This window comes from Cervus canadensis, chromosome 14 (assembly GCF_019320065.1).
Source record: "Cervus canadensis isolate Bull #8, Minnesota chromosome 14, ASM1932006v1, whole genome shotgun sequence".
NCBI lineage: Eukaryota > Metazoa > Chordata > Mammalia > Artiodactyla > Cervidae > Cervus > Cervus canadensis.
Genome location: NC_057399.1, coordinates 5,291,583 through 5,312,165, shown reverse-complemented (window position 1 = coordinate 5,312,165; position 20,583 = coordinate 5,291,583). Strand labels below are relative to the sequence as shown.

The 20,583-nt window shown below is 37.7% G+C and overlaps 1 protein-coding gene and 1 non-coding gene across 2 annotated transcripts; both read left to right on the top strand.

The window, feature by feature from the left end:
• The first annotated feature begins 1,847 nt into the window (after positions 1-1,847).
• Positions 1,848-1,982, top strand: LOC122453456. The gene has a single exon (XR_006273073.1). It is a non-coding gene; the product is annotated as a small nucleolar RNA SNORA70 (small nucleolar RNA).
• Positions 1,854-2,407, top strand: LOC122453100 (60S ribosomal protein L10-like). Its single transcript, XM_043486951.1, has one exon. The coding sequence runs from the start codon at positions 1,933-1,935 to the stop codon at positions 2,341-2,343; it is 411 nt and encodes a 136-aa protein (XP_043342886.1). The 5' UTR covers positions 1,854-1,932; the 3' UTR covers positions 2,344-2,407.
• Positions 2,408-20,583: the final 18,176 nt, after the last annotated feature.

The following is a 20,583-nucleotide window of genomic DNA, read 5'->3' as shown; positions in this document are numbered from 1 at the left end:
TAAAGTTGGAGGATAATGGCTTTACAAGGTTGGGTCAGTTTCTGATTCACAACAGTGTGAATCAGCTGTGTACACACATATCTCTCCCTCTTGAGCTTCCCTCCTGCCCACCCCCATCCCACCCCTCTAGCTTGTCACAGAGCACAGAGTTGAGCTCCCTGTGCTATACAATAGCTTCCCACTAGTTATCTATTTTACATGTTTTAGTGTATATATGTGAATGCTCCTGGGAAGAGGTGGAGAGGCAGATGTAGAGAACAGACTCAAGGACACAGGAGGGGAATGAGAGGGTAAGATTTATTTTAAGAAACAATGAAGCTTTTCAAAGGCCGGTTATTCATCTCATTGTCCTGGTACTTCAGAGACTTTTCTCATTATTTTGTGGCATCTCTGTAATTCTTCAACATCTTCTATGTCTACCATATTTATTCCTCATTACCTCTATACCAAAAACAAAACTATGTACTTGTTTTTGGGAAAATTTCTATGATGTTCACTTTTCACAAAATATTTTCAAAATATTGAGGAAGTCTTTAAAATGTTTTTGGCTTTTCCTAAATAAATAAGCCTCAAACAAACCTTTAGAAAACCTTTTCTTTGTCAAACAATATTCTTGTGAAGAAAGTCAAAGACAAATATCATAATGTCACTTACTGTTGTTGTTCAGTCACTAAGTTGTGTCCTACTCTTTGCAACCCCAAAGAGATTCATGGACTGTAGCTTGCCAGGCTTCCCTGTCCTTCACTACCTCCTGGAGTTTGCTCAAACTCTAGTTCATTGAGTTTGAGCAATGAGTCCATACCATCCAACCATCTCATCCTCTGCTGCCCCCTTCTCCTCCTGCACAAAATCTTTCCCAGCCTCAGAGTCTTTTCCAATGAAGCAGCTCTTTGCATCAGATAGCCAAAGTATTGGAGCTTCACTTACAGGTGAAAGCTTAAAAAAATGATGCAAATGAACTTGTTTACAAATCGACTCACTTACATAAAAAACAAACTTATGGTTACTGAAAGGGAAATGGGTGGGGAGGGATAAATTGGGAGCCTGGGATTAGCAGATACACACTACTATATATAAAATAAATGAAAAGGATCTACTGTGTAACACAGAAAAATATATTTGAGATATTGTAACAACCTATACTAGAAAAGAATCTGAGAAAGAATATATGTGTATATATACACACATATGTATATATACTGTAACTGGATCACTTTGCTATACACCTGACACTAACACAGCATTGTAAATTAACTATAATTTTTAAAATGGTTAATAAAAAATACAGAAAAAAGAAAAGGGTGATCTAGTGGTACCATTTGATTGCATGGCCAGTGAAGTCCTCTTTAAGGAGGTGACTTAAACTGAACCAGAGTGACAAAGAAGAACCAGTCCTCTGAGGTTTAGAGAAGGGGTCCCAGACAGAAAATCTGCTGAGGCAAAGGCCTTGTGGCAGGAGCAAACTTGTCCTGTCTGAGAGACATCAAGGTTAGTGCGACTGAAATTAAGCCACAGGGGAGAGAGGTATAAGATGCAGTTAGCGGTCTGGGTGGGGATGAGTTCATGATGTTCTGGGTGAATCATTTGCATTTATTTTATAAGAAAAATTGCTAAAGACCTAGGAACATCAGCTGCTGCCTGGGCAAGGCAAATCTTTGTTCTGCAGTGGTGAACATTTAACAGTGGCCTCTCAGAGGACATTATCTTGCCACCAACACTGGTACCTTGGTTTGCTAGCAGAAAGGGTTTTGGTTTTTGTAAGGGCAGCTGGACATCAGCTCTGGACTGCCTAAGCCATCTCTCCCAGTTGATACAAAGTTACACCTCAATTAAACATGAACTTTCTTTTGCAGCCAATTAAGCCGACTGTGCTCTTTTCCCCATGGGGGCCCAGTGTGCAATGGCTGCAAACAGCAGCCTCCTTGGTAGTGTATGCAACCTGTTGCCTGTACAGGTAGCCCTAAGGGACCTTGGAGACAACTCTTCCTAGTGGGCATTCATGACTGGCCTGCTGTTTCTCAATCTAGACTCCAGACAGGTATGCGTGGTGCCTTTGGAAAGCCCCAGGGCACAGTGGCCAGGGTCCACATTGGCCAGGTCATAATGTCCATCTGCACCAAGCTGCAGAACAAGGAGCATGTGATTGAAGTCCTCCGCCGGGCCAAGTTCAAGTTCCCTGGCCGTCAGAAGATCCACATCTCCAAGAAGTGGGGATTTACCAAGTTCAATGCGGATGAATTTGAGAACATGGTGGCAGAAAAGCGACTCATCCCGGATGGCTGTGGGGTCAAATACATCCCTAATCGTGGTCCCCTGGACAAATGGTGGGCCCTGCACTCATGAGCATCAGCTCTGTTCCCTCCTTAATCACGCTCACCAATAAATGCTATTTCCTGTCAAAAAAAAAAAAAAAAAAAACATGAACTTTCTACTTTTCATCTCTACTTGCCTGGAATAAGGGGAGGGTCTGTCTGGTCAAGGCTATGGTTTTTCCAGTGGTCATGTATGGATGTGAGAGTTGGACTGTGAGGAAGGCTGAGTGCTGAAAAATTGATGCTTTTGAACTATGGTGTTGGAGAAGACTCTTGAGAGTCGCTTGGACTGCTAGGAGATCCAACCAGTTCATCCTAAAGGAGATTAGTCCTGGGTGTTCATTGGAAGGACTGATGCTGAAGCTGAAACTCCAATACTTTGGCCACTTCATGCGAAGAGTTGACTCATTGGAAAAGACCCTGATGCTGGGAGGGGTTGGGGGCGGGAGGAGAAGGGGACGACAGAGGGTGAGATGGCTGGATGGCATCACCAACTTGATGGGCATGAGTTTGAGTGGACTCTGGGAGTTATTGATGGACAGGGAGGCCTGGCGTGCTGTAATTCATGGGGTCGCAAAGAGTCGGACACGACTGAGCGACTGAACTGAAATGAACTGAATAGTGTAATTAATCTATCATTGGTTTGGACTGTTATATCCTTATTGGCTCATTAAGAGACATTATCCTGTATGCGACTGGCTTGTGAAATTATTATAATTCCCACAGTGAACCCGTGTTAAATGTTGTCAAAGACAGTCTCGGTCTTTGAACATAATCTTCCCCGAAACAACACAAAGAGCTTTAAGAATTTAGATCATTTATTTTTGGCAGGACTACTGATGTGGCATGCATTTTTTTTTTGCCTTTCCTTCTCATTTTGATTTTCTCTGCTTTTCTCCTTCAGTGTTAATAATAGAGAAGTTAGATAGAAATAATAAGATATATATATATATATCTCCTCCCTGGTTTCTCAGATGGTAAAGAATGTGCTTGCAAATGTAGGAAATCCGGGTTAAACCCCTGTGTCAGGTAGATCTCCTGGAAAAAGTAATGGCTACCCACTCTGGTATCCTTGCCTGAAGAACTCCATGGACAGAGGAGCCTGTCAGGCTATACTCCATGAGGTATCAAAGAGCTGGACATGACTGAGTGACTAACTCTTTCAATTTCACACACACACACACACACACACACACACACACACACTTATATATATGATCACTTCCTTTATTTACTACGCTTAGCCTCAATCCCCAGGTATCCTCGTATCTATTCCTTATGAACTTTAGAAACTCACCTTAGTGTTACTTGGTTAATTTTCCCTGGTCTTTTAAAAATATAATTAAAATCACTTATATATGCACTTATCATGGCATTGATTATACTGTATGGTCAGTGTTGTTTTACTTGTATCTCCTTCCCTGATCATGACTTCTCCCTTCTCTGAACAAAAGGAGTTTGCACTTTATAAGGATTTATGTTATTTCCTTAGGTCCCATGAGTGTAACACAATTCCTGGCACATCATATGCATATGATCAGTGTTTGATTGATGGATGAGTGTTAAAGTTCAGTTGACTTGCAAACAAGTAGCAGAGCTGGGAGCAAAACCAAAGCCTTGATCTACAGACAGAATTCCTGAGCAAAAGCATGGAGTCTGCATTGGTTATTCAAAATCTGTCATTTTATGAACACTATAGGTGTGCCGACCTGCTCCTGATATAAGTTCCTGAGCAAAATCTGTTTTCACTGCTTTAATCTGGCCCTGGTGTTCATGTCCATTGTGTGTAAACATATGGAAAAGTCTTTAATTCATGCCAATTCTGTGCAAACATGTCTACATTAAAAAAAAAAAAGAAACCTCGCAAAATACTTTGTTGGTAAAGATATTTGTGAGGCTTATTTTAATGATTACTTTGGGCTGCATTGTATCATTTTTTGAAGTTTCTTCCCAAGACCTTTCTTCTCCAATAACTGACAACAGTTATGAGCCTTAGCTAGCTAAGGGTCAACATTAGCAAAGCGCCTGCTGAAATTCTTCTGCAAATGTTAATATAATCAACTTAGATTCTTGGGTGAGGTATTTTCTTTTTAGAAGTTTGTAGTATGCAACAAGACTTTATCAACTCAGAATTATTAACTGGATGGAGAATATAGCTTACCGTTGAAAAATTGAAAGCTTTGTTAATATTGCTTTTTAATCCAAAGACAGCTTTCTCATCTCTTATGAACATGAGTTAATCTTGCTTTCCTAAAATTCATTTCCTAAATCATATTTTGTTTTAATATAATTGAAAAATTTTCATGTTATTATAAACACGGTTTCTGTAGCCCCTAAGTCAAAATGAGAAAATAAATTTCTAAATTTCAATTTTTAAGGAGATTTTAGCTGAATCTTCTTAAGTAACAATCAATTGCTGCTTCTGGGAAAAAAAAAGAAATGGATAATTTAATATGGATGATTAATTTAACTTCAGGTGATTGAAGAAGCCAACTTTACTTTTATGTAATACTTATGTATTTTCTCGGTAGAGTTCTCTAGAGAAAAGCCCATTTTAATGTTCATAAGTGTAAATAATATTTGTAAAGTATAGTAAAAATGAAAAGTTGATGCAATTTAAGTTTCAGAAAACTCATTTACTTAGAAGTGTAAAGTTTATATTTTTATTAGATGATTTATTCTTAAAAGGAGAATTCTAAACAAAGATGATAAAATGCTTCTTTTCATAAAAAAGATTTTTTTTTTTTTTAAAAGGGACTTTTGTAGGGAAAGATCACACACTTCCTTGGGTTCTTCAGCCAGCATCCTGTGTGTTATTTAGAGATCCTTTATCATGGAGGGTGGTCCAGTGGTAATTTACCAGGGGAAAAAAAGGAGTGTACAAAAATTTAATTATTATTTGACCCTAAATAATTATATGTCACTAAACTAATTAAAGAACAAATTAACAATGTGCCACTAATGGGCAGTCTGCTCCTTGCATGACTCACTCATCTTTCACAAAGAATAAGTGATCTGTATTAGAAATGAGCCGAGAAGGATGTTTTTGGGGATAACTATCGCTGTCATTGCAATGTTAAATCGCAGGCTCAACCCCTGGACAAAAAGAGACGGGCTTATCAGAGCCAGGAAAACAGAAGCCCCAGCCTGATAGCTCTGACTCAAGGCCTTGTTTCAAAGCTATGACTCAGTGCAACGCAGCCGGGCAGCCCTGTCCTCCAGTCCTCCCAATCCAGCCATTCACTCGCTAATGTGCGGGTTGCGTGCCTCACACTGATTATTTCTGTCAAGTCCTTCAGATCAGCCTTATTTTCTCGTAAGCATTCATCTTCATTTACAAGTGAATGAAGAGGGTGTCTATAGAGTAGAGTGAACTGTTCAATCAAAACAACAGCTGAAGAAACTGCTAGAAGAACTGTAACACAGAGGCTTTTCACTGTTCAGTGTGGATGTAGGTATGATGGTCATGAGTGTGCTTGTGAAGTGGGGCAGAACATTTTACCCTGCAGATCAGAATCCTAGTTTACATGTGTTATTACGAGTGGATATTTTTATGTTTATTCTTTCCCTTCTTAAAACTTTTATTTTTATTAATTTTATTTATTTACTTTGTCTATTTACTTTTGGCTGCACTGGGTCTTTGCTGCTGCATGGGCTTTTCTCTAGTAGAAGTGAGATGGGGCAACTCTCTAGTTGTGGTGCACTGGCTTCTCATTGCAGTGACTTCTCTTGTTGTGGAGCACGGCTTCTAGGCCCATGGGCTTTAGTAGTTGTGGCCCCCCGGGCTCTAGAGCACAGGTTCAATAGTTGTGGCACACCAGTTTAGATGCTCCTCTGCATGTGGGAAGTTCCCAGACCAGGGCTCAAACCTGTGTCTCCTGCACTGGCAGGCAGATGTTTTACCGCTGAGCCAATAGGGCAGCCCCCTTTTACAACTTTTTATGACTTCTTTTATGCATGTCGTCCCTTCTTGGTGCTAAACTACAAAGACTTATTTTTTTATTGTTAATTTATTCAATCACCTACATCAGGTAATTGGTTGATTAAGGGGCAACAGCCTAGTGATCCAGTATAAGTAAGACTATATGTTCATCAACGATAGCCCAAGTGTGATAATGGATAGCAATTGCCAGTGTACAGACAAAACAGGGGTAGGGGTTCCCTGGAAAAACCCCGTCCCTGATGTCAACCTTGGTACTCAGGGCTGTCTGTTACCACCAGGTTTAGAAAGAGGCTAAATTGGAAGCCGTGAATTTTATTTGAATTCAGTTGACACCATGCTGGTCAACACTTTCCCAAATTGTTTCTGACACCTGGACTGCCAACATACAATTTCTGATGTGAACTCCAAATTTCTGATGGCAACCTCTGTTTCATCTTAACTTATTGAGAAATGATCCTTATTCCTGGTTACCTCTTGTGGCTCAGCTGCTAAAGAATCTGCCTGCAATGCAGGAGACCTGGGTTCAATCCCTGGGTTGGGAAGATCCCCTGGAGAAAGGAAAGGCTACCCACCCCAGTATTGTGGCCTGGAAAATTCTGTGGACTGTATAGTCTATAGTGTTGCAAAGAGTTGGGGACACGACTGAGCAACTTTCACTTTCACTGGCTAATAGAAAGTTTTGCAATAAACCATCTGGAATTTGAGTGGAGTGATTACAAGTAATTTAACATAAAGTAATTGCTGTTATTTAATAGGTGAGAAAGGAGATGCTTAGAGAAATTACTATGATTTGCTCCAACAGCACAAAGCTGATAGAACTTGTACTTTATGAGTACAAATCTTTTGTTTTTTCCAGTTGCTCTCTGTGATGGACTGAACTGTGTCCTCTCCGCCATCCTCATTCATGTATTGCAGTCCTAACCCCCAAGGTGACTAGTTTTGGAGATAGGGCTTTTAAAGAGGTGACTAATGATGCATGAGATTATACAAGTGGGGCCTTAATCCAATAGGACTGGTATCCTTTTAAAATGAGGAAGAGACGTCAGGGGCATAGGCACATGGAAAAACAGCCATGTGAGGACCCAGAAGAAGACAGCCAAGGAGACAGGCCTCTGGAGAAACCAACTCTTGATCTTGGATAGACTTTGGGAAAATAAATTTCTATTAAATTTAAAAAAGATGAAGAAGAAGAGGCAACAAAAACAGCCTCCTCTACTCAGACGACAGGACTTGGAACACCATATATTTTTTGATCCAAGGATACACCACTTATCTATGATACTAAATTCAAAATATCTGAATGAAAAGAAATCGATTCTATTAACATTTGAATGTCTGGTCTCATGAATCATGTAATGGAAGTGTAATTATATTTGCCAGATGAAAAGTACTGCTAAATACTTTAATGTTTGGAAATGTCAGTTTGATTAGAACATTTCTCTTTTCTTTTGAATGACAAATACTTAATAGATGTGGACTTCAAAAAGTCAGGAGAAAAATGCAATATTTTTCTTAAAAAAAAATGTGTTGACCCAAGCCTCCATTTTTCCTACTTGAAATGTGAGAACAAAATTTTTATTTAGACTTAGAGTTATGTTAAATTTCACCCAAAGATTATACTTTTTCCATTCCTATATGTTCCTGTACAATTTCTAATTATATATTTTGACTTAGTTGTGAAAATATTACTAAAACTGTTAAAATAAAATCTAGAATGTTGCATTATAAGAATAAAAATATAATTAAATATAACTATTTATAAATCTTATTAGTATGGCTACACAGTACTAAAAAGAATCAAAGTATTACCCTAGTATAAGCTATTTGGAAAAGTAAATAGCTAACATTCTTCAAAGTATGAAGTACAGAAAACAGAATATATGTTATTTGGAATGAACATTCAAGAAAAAGTTATTTTGATTACAAATTGAATTTTAATGATGATGTCTTCCAAATTTTTCAGAATATGGAAACGGAGTAACTGAGTAACTGAAAATTATCTTATTTGAAAAAAATATTCAGGCATGAATGTAGGTGAGGTGGTTGTATTACTATATAATGTGAGAGGAAAAATAAGGATTAACATAATAAAATATGTCTTTAATACAGATGGCTAACAAACACATGAATGTAGATGGCTAACAAACACATGAAATGATGTGGAACATTACTGGTTATAAGAGAAATGCAAATCAAAACTATAATGAGATACCATCTCACACCAGTCAGAATGGCCATCATCAAAAAGTCTACAAACAATAAATGCTAGAGAGGGTGTGGAGAAAAGGGAATCCTCTTGCATTGCTGGTGGGAATGTAAATTGATATAGCCACTATGGAAGGTGGTATGGAGATTCCTTAAAAAAACTAGGAATAAAACCACCATATGACCCAGCAATCCCACTACTAAGCATATACCCTGAGGAAACCAAAGTTGAAAAAGACACATGTACCCCAAAGTCCGTTGCAGCACTGTTCACAATAGCTAGAACATGGAAGCAACCTAGATGTCCATCAACAGATGAATGGATAAAGAAAGTATGGTACATATACACAATGGAATACTACTCAGCCATAAGAAGGAACGCACTTCAGTCAGTTCTAATGAGGTGGATTAATGTAGAGCCTATTATACAGAGTGAAGTAAGTCAGAAAGAGAAATATAAATATTTTATACTGAGACATATATATGGAATCTAGAAAGATGGCACTGATGAATTTATTTTCAGGGCAGCAATGGAGAAACAAACATAAAGAACGGACCTATGGGCACAGGAGGTGGAGAGGAGGGAGAGGGTGAGATGTATGGAGAAAGTAACATGGAAATTTTCAATGCCGTGTATAAAATAGACAGCCAATGGGAATTTGCTGTACGATGCAGGGAACTCAAACACGGGCTCTGTGACAATCTAGAAGTGTGAGATGGTGAGGGAAATGGGAGGGAGGTTTGGGAGGGAGGGGACATAGGTGTACCTATGGCTGATTCTTGTTGAGGTATGACAGAAAACCACAAAATTCTGTAAAGCAATTATACTTCAATTAAAAAATTAATGTGGCAAGAAAATAAAATATGTCTTTATATAGCACTTAAGTAGAAATGGAGTATTTTCAAATGTAAAAATAATCAGTTATTTAGAAGAGTAATATATATTTGTTGTCTAAAAGTTAAAATTCCTTTAAAATTATGTTTAGCCATGAATAAGGGACTTCTCCTTCTCATGACATCCAAATATAGACTATACTTACTTTATGTATATAAATGACATGGGGAAACTGGAAAGAGGGGGAGAAAGGAAGAAAATGTCTTCATTTATAGAAGATAATTAAACGCACCTTGGGATATATTCATTATGGACATACACAATTAATCCTTCAAGAGACTGCAGCTCACATCATGCTTTCCTTACCTGTTCCCTGGTTTACACCTGCACATTAGCAGTGCACCTGGCTGAAATGTGAGTGACTCCCAACACCAGCTTGTTAAATCTTTTTTTATAAATTTTACTCCTTAAAATGTAGCAAAATAAATTCAGAAACAAAGAAATGCACCTACATAAACAAGGAGATCCCTGAAAAGCATAAGCAGCCACTAGATTCAATGAGAAAGCACAGGTGGAATGAGAGTTTAAGGGGCCTTAGAGCACTATGAATATTTTTCACAGCGTCACAATTACAGAAACACCTGGTTCTGCAAACAGGCTGGTCCGCTGGGAAAATTTTCCACAGTGTTCAGTGAGCCTCAGAGTAGGTTTAAGGCATAGAATGGTACATAGAAGATTATGTAGATTTCAGCTACATGCTCAACTGAAGTTAAAAATATCCTGGCCAAGGGCTTTCTTGGCAACTATTGTTCTGTCCACAGTAAATAAATCTTTACTGTGCACTTTTACTTCATTTATTAGTAGCAAAACTTTAAGTTTTATGGAACTTGCCTGATTTGGAGAACATACTGGGGTTTAAATCAACTGATTCTAATCTGGTGTGAAGACCTAAGACATCCTTAGGCAAAATAGTAAGCAGTATACCTAGTAAACAATAATTTCCCATTCTGTTACCCCACTGCAGTCCTTCACCTGTGCCCAGTGACCACCTATATGCTTCCTGTCTTTGTGATTTGGATTATTCTAAGTAACTCATAACAGTGGAAGCACACAGTACTTGCCTTTTTGTGGCTAGCTTATACCGCTCGGCATAATGTCTTCAGTTCATTCATGTAGTGTATTGCAGAACTTCCATCTTTTTTAAAGGCTAAATAATATTCCTCTCTAGGGATCTATCACATTTTATTATCTATTTACCATTTTTGGTCACTTGGGTTGCCTCCATGTTTTAGATATTGTGAAAAAGCACTGCTATGTATATGTGTGTGCATGTCAGTTGTGTCTGACTCTGTGACTGCATGGATTGTAACTCCTCTATCCATGGTATTTTCAAGGCACAAATACTGGGGTGGGTTGCCACTTCCTTCTCCAGGGGATCTTCCTGAACTAAGGGTCGAACCTACGTCTCTTGTGTCTCCTGCATTGGCAGATTCCTTACCAACTGTGCCACCTGGGATGCTATAAATATGGGTATACAAATATCTCCTTGATGCCCTGCTTTCAACTCTTTCTTGGCATAGACCCAGAAGTAGAATTGCTGAATCATACAGTAACTCTATTTTTAATTAAAAAAAATTGCAATACTGTTTTCCACAGTAGCTGTAGCATTTTACATTCTTACCAACAGTGCACATGGGTTCCAGTTTCCTCATATCCTTGCCAACACTTGATGTTTTCTGTTACTTTGATAGTAGCCATCCTAAGTATGGGTATAAAGTGGCATCTCATTGTATTTTTGATTTGCATTTACCTAGTGACTGGTGATTTTGAACACATTTCATATCTTTATTTATCATTTATATATCTTTTTTTGGAGAAAAGCTATTCAAGTCCTTTTGATCATTTTTAAACTGGGCTGGTTAGGGCTTTGACACTGAATAGTCTGAAATAGTCTAGGATTGTAACACTCTACCAAAAGTCCTTCTAGCATGTTATTCTAGAGATACTAGGAACAAGAATATGTCATTATGGAACCAAATTAATTGAACACGATCCTCTTCTATTTATACTCTTGGGATTATTTAGCAATTCACTTATTTTATGTAGCTTGCTGACAAGATATATTCTTAAATATTTAATTTAAACTTTGGCTGAACATTCAGAAATTAAATTCAACCTATAACTATGTTTGAATGTTTATGACTAAAAATAGTTTAAATGATAAAATAATTCTGCACACAGCCAACTTTAGGTCTAATGTAGGTAGAAAGGGAATAATTAGTAAAGATGGGTTTTGAAAAGATGTTTATAAATGGAATTCTTCATCAAGCTTATTCATCTTTCAGGCATCACAACTGGTCACAGCATTTAACATCTAAGAAAAGTCGTCAAAGCATAAATTTCTTTTTAGTAACTATGACAACATTCAAAACAAGAATTTTAAAAGGGCTCTATTTTTCTCCCTTTTTACTTTTGGCAGTAATCATTTCTGCTTTGGAAAAAAGTTCATCTAAATTTATTGCACTTCTCGACCTAGAGATTAGTGCATACCACAAATTAGCTCTATTTTAGCTTTAGGATGCAATTTACAGTAATAGAAAGAGACTTAAAAGTGTTGGTGTGAAATGGTGTTAAATTATATTTTACATGCTTTAACTTAAAGTGTCAGGTGTATTATATTTTTTCATGTTTCTTAGAATGCCATTGCTTGCTTTCTTTCAATTAGTTTTTATTATAGTTACTTTACAATGTTGTGTTAATTTCTGCTGTACAGCAAAGTGAATCAACTATACATATTTCCCTGCTTTAGATTTCCTTCCCATTTAGGTCACCGCAGAGCACTGAGTGGGCTTCCAGGATGGCTCAGATGGTAGAGAATATGCCTGCAGTGCAGGAGACCCAGGTTCAATCCCTGGGTGAAGATCTCCTGGAGAAAAAAATGGCAACCCACTCCAGTATTCTTGTCTGGAGAATTCCATGGACAGAGGAGCCTGGCATGCTACAGTCCATGGGGTTGCAAAGAGTTGGACATGACTGAGCAACTAACACACACACACACACACACACACACATAGCATTGAGTAGCATTCCCTGAGCTATACAGTAGATTCTCATTAGTTATCTATTTTACACATAGTAACATATATATATATATATATATATATATATATCAATTCAGTTCAGTTCAGTCTTTCAGTTGCGTCCGACTCTGAGACCCCACAGACTGCAGCACGCCAGGCCTCCCTGTCCATCACCAACTCCCAGAGCTTACTCAAACTCATGTCCATTGAGTCGGTGATGCCATCCAACCTTCTCATCCTCTGTCGTCCCCTTCTCCTCCTGCCTTCAATCTTTCTCACATTAGGGTCTTTTCAAATGAGTCAGTTTTTCACATCAGGTGGCCTAAATATTGGAGTTTTGGCTTCAGCATCAGTCCTTCCAATGAATATTCAGGACTGATTACCTTTAGGATAGATTGGTTGGATCTCCCTGCAGTCCAAGGGACTCTCCAGAGTCTTCCCCAACACCACAGTTCAAAAGCATCAATTCTTTGGTACTCAGCTTTCTTTATAGTCCAACTCTCACATCCATACATGACTACTGGAAAAACCATAGCTTTGACTAGACGGACCTTGTTGGCAAAGTAATGTCTCTGCTTTTTGATATGCTGTCTAGATTGGTCATACCTTTTCTTACAAGGAGCAAGCGTCTTTCAATTTCATGGCTGAAGTCACCATCTGCAGTGATTTTGGAGCCCAAGAAAATAAAGTCTGTCACTGTTTCCATTGTTTCCCCCTCTATTTGCCATGAAGTGATGGGACCAGATATCAATTGCAATCTCCCAGTTTCAGGTTCATTATTATACAGTTTTCTTCCCATTACACTTTAAAGCTTCATTTGCATGATCAAATACAGAATAAGACATATCCTTTGTAAAATGGGTCAACTTGGACTTGAAGTTGGTGAACTAGTTGTACTAAAATTTGAATTTGACCTAATTGTATTAAAATTAAATTTGAAACATTTTAGTATGGTGAATTATTCTAGGGAGGTATAGACTGAGAAAATGCATTTTTACCCCAAATTTTGAAAGTGATTTCTTACGCTTCTTCTGTGGTTTGCTTTTTAAGTTGAATTCACGTTTACAAATTTGAATGATAATGTTTTATTCCACACTGAACCTCTACTTAAAACAAACTCCCTTAAGATGGTGTTTGGCAGCAAAATAAACAATTAACAAATATGAAAATGTGATCTATGGAATAAGAGAACATATTTTCAAATCATGCATCTGATAAATTAAAATCCAAAATATATAAGGAACTCATAAAACTCAATAGCCAAAAACCAAACACTGCAACTTAAAAATGGGCCAAGGGCCTGGATATACACATTTTTTTCAAAACAAGGCACATAGATATCCCACACATACATGAAAAGGTGTTCAACATCACTAATCATCAGGGAAATGCAAATCAAAATCACACCTCACACCTGTTGGAATAGCTGTTATCAAAAAGACATGAGATAAGATTTGGTGAGGATGTGGAGAAAAGGGAACCTTTGTGTACTGTTCGTGGGAATGTGAATTGGTGCAGTCCACTGTGGAAAATAATATAGAGATTTCTCAAAACATTAAAAATGGAACTACCACATGACCTAGCAATTCCACTTTTGAATATTTATCCAAAGGGAATGAAATCAGGATCTGGAAAAGATACCTGTATCCTGCAGCATTATGTTCAGTACAGCATTATGTTCACTACAGAAATCAGAAACAACTTAAATGTTTACGAAGAAACAGATAAAGATGTGATACATACGTGTGTGTATATATATATATATATGGAATATGTGTATATTCTGTATATATATGTATACATATATATATGTATATATATGTATATACATATTCCGTATATATATATATGGAATCCTTGGTGACTCAGCAGTAAAGAACTTATTTCAAAGCAGGAGACTGCTTGCAACGCAGGAGACACGAGTTTGATCTCTGGGTCTTGATCAAGAAGATCCCCTGGAGAAGGAAATGGCAACCCACTCTAGTATTCTTGCCTGGAGAATTCCATGGACAGAGGAGCCTGACAGGCTACAGTCCGTGGAGTCACAAGAGTTGGTCACGACCTAGTGACTAAGTCACCACCATATATGTATATACATACAATAAAGACAAACATCCTTCCATTTGCAATAACATAGAAGGAAACTTGAAGGATTATGCTAAGTGAATTAAGACAAAGACAAAAACAGTATGATATCACATATATATATATATATAATCTAAAAATGCTGTACTCATAGGAACAGAGAGTAGAATGGTGATTGCCTGCATTTGAGGGGGTGGAGGACAGGAGGAGATGTAGGTCAAAGGGATCAGATTTCCAGCTAAAAGATAAATGATTCCTGGTAATATAATGTACAGCATGATGACTACAGTTAACACTGCTGTATTATATTCTTGTAAATTGCTGTGAGAGTAGATTTTAAATGTTCTCAGGACATGCACAAAAAGGTAATTACGTGAGATGATGAAGGTGTTAACTAACTCTATGGTGATCATCATTTTCCAATATGTCAGTGTATCAAATCACCATGTTGTTCACCTTAAACTCACACATTATATGTCAATTTTGTCTCAATAAAACTGGAAAAATGTGCTACTTGTTTACCTAGTTGAAACAAAGAAAGTTGTTTGGAATTCAGTTGGATAATGATTAAGCATTCACATGTTTATATTTTATTATATTGAAAGAGCAAATGAGTCCATATTCACATGTAAAAATTGAGGATAGTGAATAAGGCTTATTTTACAAATCAGAAAGAGATCCCTCGATAGGTGTTAAAACCTCTCAGGAAGAAAGGATAAATAATTTTTTAAATAGGCCATTTTTTTAATCCCAGAAAATATTTTTTATTTTTTTTTCTCTTATTTGTTTTTATTGAAGTTTAGTTGATTTACAATGTTAATTCCTGTTGTATAGTAAAGTGATTCAGTTATACATATATATACATTCTTTCTTAATATTCTTTTCCATAATGATTTATCATAGAATTTTATTTTAATTGGAGGATAATTGCCTTATGATGTTGTGTTAGTTTCTGCGGTACAACAACATGGATCAGCTTTAGGTATACATCTATCCCCTGGCTCCTGGACTCCCTCCTACTCCCCTGGTCTATCCTTCTGGTCATCACAGAGCACTGAGCTGGCCTCCCTGTGCTCAGCTGTCTATTTGACACATGGCAGTGTATATATGGCAACGCTACTCCCCCGAGAATACTGAATCAACAAACAATATGTACTTGTCCCTTCTCCCCATTATTATCAACAACCCATAGGATAAAAATGAAAATCACAATAAAACACCTCATGATTTTGCCTAGATTTTATTAAAGAAATAAAAAAGATTAAATTAAAATTCTCATAGCATTTCCTTTATACTTATGTAATGGAGCAAATGATGACTGTTTTACATAATTCTTTGGAACACTCAAGTTTTAAAATGATTTTTTTGAGGGGAAAATAACAAGAAGATCCATGTGGCAATCTTCTTAATAGGTCCTGAATCACACCATAAAGATAAGTTGCTTGTTTTTCATGAATTTTTTCAGTTCTTAGTGATAGATATGTCTTATCAGGTGGCATTAAGTGGTTACATTTAGATATATATCATGCTTCTGGTATTCAATGAAACTTAGAATCTTTAAAAATACTAAACCACAGAAAAACACTTGGTAGTGAAGCCAGTTAAATCCATTATAAATAAGAAATATTTTACGGGTTCCTTTAAAAGTTATTCTTTCAGTTGACACCATTTTCATTGAAATGCCCAAATGATGAAATTAAACATTTTTAGTCATTACAATGACATAAATCTGCCTAGAAGCTCTTTAGTCAGCTTATCTTACATGCATTCTTTGCCATTGTTACAGAACATAACTTTTAGGGACAGAATTTTATGAGAAACTCTCAGTGGTATTACTCATAATAAATTTACTTCATGTGCATGAATAATGTTTAGAATCTGTCAAACACCACCAACACATTTTTAAATCTAAATTTTCCATAAGGCCAAAGAGAGGTGCTTATATGAAAATGCAAGTTAAATCGTTGGCCTGTAGAGTCAGTGTCAAATATCCTTTTAAAGGGAGTCTGAAGAGGTTTTGTTGTTGTTGTTCAGTTGCTAGGTCATGTCCAACTCTGCAACCCCATGGACTGCAGCACGCTAGGCTTCTCTGTCCATCACTATTTACCTGAGTTTTCTCAAATTATTGTCCATTGATTGGTGATGCTATTTAACCATCTCACCTTCTGCCACTCCTTTTGCTTTCAATCTTTCCCAGCATCAGTGTCTTTTCCAATGAGTCAGCTCTTCACATCTGGTGGCCAAACTAATGGAGCTTCAGCTTTTGCATCAGTACTTTCAATGAATATTCAGGGTTGATTTCCTTTATGATTGACTGGTTTGATCTTCTTGCAGTCCCAAGGACTCTCAAGAGTCTTCTCCAGCACCAAAATTTGAAAGCATCAATTCTTTAGTGCTCAGCCGTCTTTATGACCCAACGCTCACATCTGTACATGACTATTGGAAAAGCCGTAGCTTTGCCTATATGGACGTTTGTAGGAAAAACATTCGCAGCCAAGAAAGTAAAAGATGCTTGCTCCTTGGAAGTGTTGTAAAGGATTTTAGAGGTAAATGATCTCATTAAAATGTAGCATAGTGAATGCTTTTCCTTACTTTTCTATCTTCTCTGGCTCACAACTGGTTTGTTTCACACTAGGGTTCACTCCATGGGGAAGCATTTTACACAGTGACTGATTACATAATTCCTGGTTTGAGAGGGTGTTTCGGCATATGGGTGTTTCTCAGGATGGGGCTAGGAATACTGGCTGTACCCTATAAAGTCAAGAAATGTAATATTGATGACTCAACATAAATATCAGCAGTGGGCATTTCCTGGGAAGAAACAGAAGTGCCCAGCACATAGTATGTATTTTAGTCTTTTCCCTCCTCCACCAGAAGGAAACCAAAGTTTGAGGGAATTTAAGTAATTTGTCTAATATATCACAGCTAAATGTAAAACTGGTTTCAGACATAAGTCTATTGTTACAGACTTGCTACAACCCAAGCCCTGTTTGGGTTACATTTCCCTCCTGTATTCTACTATAAAACTGAGAAGTCATTATTTTATGTAACAATGATCCATACACTTCCTGTCTCTTTCCAAACATGTGATTTTTTGTTTTTTTAATTAGAGGAAAATTGCTTTACAACATTGTGTTGGTTTCAGCTATACAACAACATGAATCAGCCATAATTATACATATATTACCTCCCTCTTGAGCCTCCCTCCCACTCAACACCCCGTCCAACCCCTCCAGGTCATCATAGACTGCCAGGCTGGGCTCCCTGTATCATATAGCAGCTTCTCACTGGCTATCCATTTTACACATGATAGTGTAAGTATGTTGATGGAGAGTATGTATTTTTGTCATCTTTTAAGTCCAATACCAGAAATGTGTTTGATAAATAAGGGAAAGATGAAACATGCCTCATGTTCATGTCACCTGAGACTTTGACAGAGCTTAGTTTTCCTGATTTTTGCCTTCTGCCTGGCTACAGCATTTGGAAACTCTCAGTTAAAATCTTTGTATCTTCCAAAGATCTTGTAAGACCGAGCTGTCACTGGTGACATCCTCTGTTACGTTTTGGTTGGAATCTTTCCCTTGACTGGGCAGCCTCAAATTCCCGTTTTCTTGGTTTGGTTCGTGCCAGGAGTGAAAAGGTGCAGAAAATGGAAAGAAAACATGTTTTCTGCTCTAGTAGAGAAATACTGTAATAATGGACATACTAATGGCAAACACAACCTCGTATGAGAGATAAAAGTCTTTTCAAAGTCTCAGCAGATTTCACCACCAAGATGTAAGACAAGTAAAGTGTCTGCTCAGTTCAAATTTGCCCTGATGTTCAATATTTGTAGGAGGTATATGGATTTATTTTAAGTCAAATAAATTTCCCAAATGTAAAAAAAATAATTGCATTCCTTTAGGCTTAAAGTTCAGCAAATTCATGTAGCTCATTTTTGTTTTGTGCTTTTATAGAAGCCCTTGTTTTCTATGATGAGCTATTATGTTGAAGATGCCATACTCCTTTTTACTACTGATTTGTAGGAAATCCAGGTGGCAAACCAATCTTTATTATTATTCTTATTATCACCTGTTACTCAAGAAAAAAGAGTGCCTACTATTGGCCAGGTAATGGAGGAGACATATAATCAGCAAATGAATATTAGTATGTCCAGGGTGATAAGCGCTATGAAGAAAAATAAAGCTGAGCAAGGTGAGAGAATGTGAGGTTGTAGAAGGTAGTAGCCATTTTACACAGGGTGGTGATTTGGCTTCTTTTGGTGAGATCACACTTGAGAAGAGAACCAAGAAAGTAAGAAAGGAAGTCACGTGATTCTCTGAAGGATGGGCATTGCAGACAGAGAGAACAGTGTGTGAAAAGGCCCTGGGGGAGACCACTTAATGTGTTGAAGGAGTAGCAATATGGCTGGAGGAGAATGAGCTTGACCTGATGGAGATAATGTCAGAGAGCCCAATGGGAACCATGTTCATGTCTTTGACTTTTCCTTAAATGGTGGAATGGTAACACGACCTGCTCAAAGAGAGAATGAAGAGAAAGGGGGTGAGGGCAGGAAGTCCAGGTCAGAGGCTACTGAAAGTAATCCAGATGGAAGGCCGTGGTGGCTGAGGTCACAGTGGCAGCAGCAGAGGTGGTAAGATGCAGTCAGGCTCAAGATGGATGTGGAAGGAAGAGTCAACAGGCCTGACTGATGTATTGGGCAGGGAAGTCCAGGATAATCCCCTGGACTTGGGCATGAATTGCTGGAAGAGGAGGGTTGCTATTGACTGAGACGAGGGGCACAGTATGAGGAGGAGGTTTCATGGTGACAAGAGGGACAGCGCCATAAAAAATGCATTGCATTTTTCATTTTAAAATTTAAACAAATCTAGGGGACTTTAATTTTGGCATGAATCTTAACATGAGTCTGCTAAGAATTTCTTTGGGGAGACAGATCTTCTTTTTAAGGTCTTGAATAGGATTTTTATTCATCATAACTTAAAGGAACAATAAACCCAAGTTAGTCGTGATAAAACATAAAATCTCCACCGTCAGTCTGTGTATACAACTGTCTTGTGGATTTCACCTCCCTGAATAACAGAGGTGACTTCGTGGTGTGTGAAGCCAGAGAGCATATGGTTAATGTAAATAGTGAACTAGCTATCTGGGGTTTTAAGAGTCTGGGCTTAGATTAAATTAATGGGAAATATTTACAGAGAATCCAAGTAGTAATATGCTGGTGATATTGAGTGAGGACTAGGGAGTATGGCCCCAGTGTCCATGAAGATTTCTGGATCCTGGCTGCTGTGGGGACTTACGAATATTTGGGTGGTTTTCCTGTGTGTATAAAGAGGAGGCCATGCATGGATGGTCGGGAAACGTCTTCTTCAAGTGCACAGAGATACCTACTGAGCTCGAATGGCCACCTTTTCCTTTCCATCTGTGCAGCTAACAATTGTGAGTTTGTTGATTTACTTTCCATATATTGGTTGGAAATCCACTTTCTTTAGCAATTAAATGTCCCTCTTGGAGGGGATATATGTAAACTCATAGCTGGGTCACATTATTGTGCAGCAGAAACTAGCACAATATTGTAAACAATTATCTTCCAATTAACAAAAAAAAGAGTAGTGAGAATAGACATCCTTGCCTTGTTTCTAACATTAGGAGCAAAACATCAGTCTTTTACCATAAATATAATGCTACTTCTGCTCAGTCACTTCAGTCGTGTCCAATTTGTTATGATCCCATTGACTGTAGCCCACTTGTCTCCTCTGTCCATGGGACTTTCCACATAGGAATACTGGAATGGGTTGCCATTTCCTTCTCCAGGGAATCAAACCTGCATCTCCTATGTCTCCTGCATTACAGGCACATTCTTTATCCACTGAACCACCAGGGAAGTCCAAATATAATGCTACCTATAGCTATTTTTAGATACTCTTTATAAAATTGAGGAAATCTCCCTCCTTTCGATTTTTCTGAGAGCTCTATCATGAATGAGTACTGTTTTGTCAAATGCCTTTTCTGCATTAGTTAATATGATCATGTGGTTTATCTTCTTTTAGTGTATTAACATGGTGAATTATATGAATTGATAAGCAAAAATTGATACCAGCTTTTTTTATTGCACCAGCTTTGCAT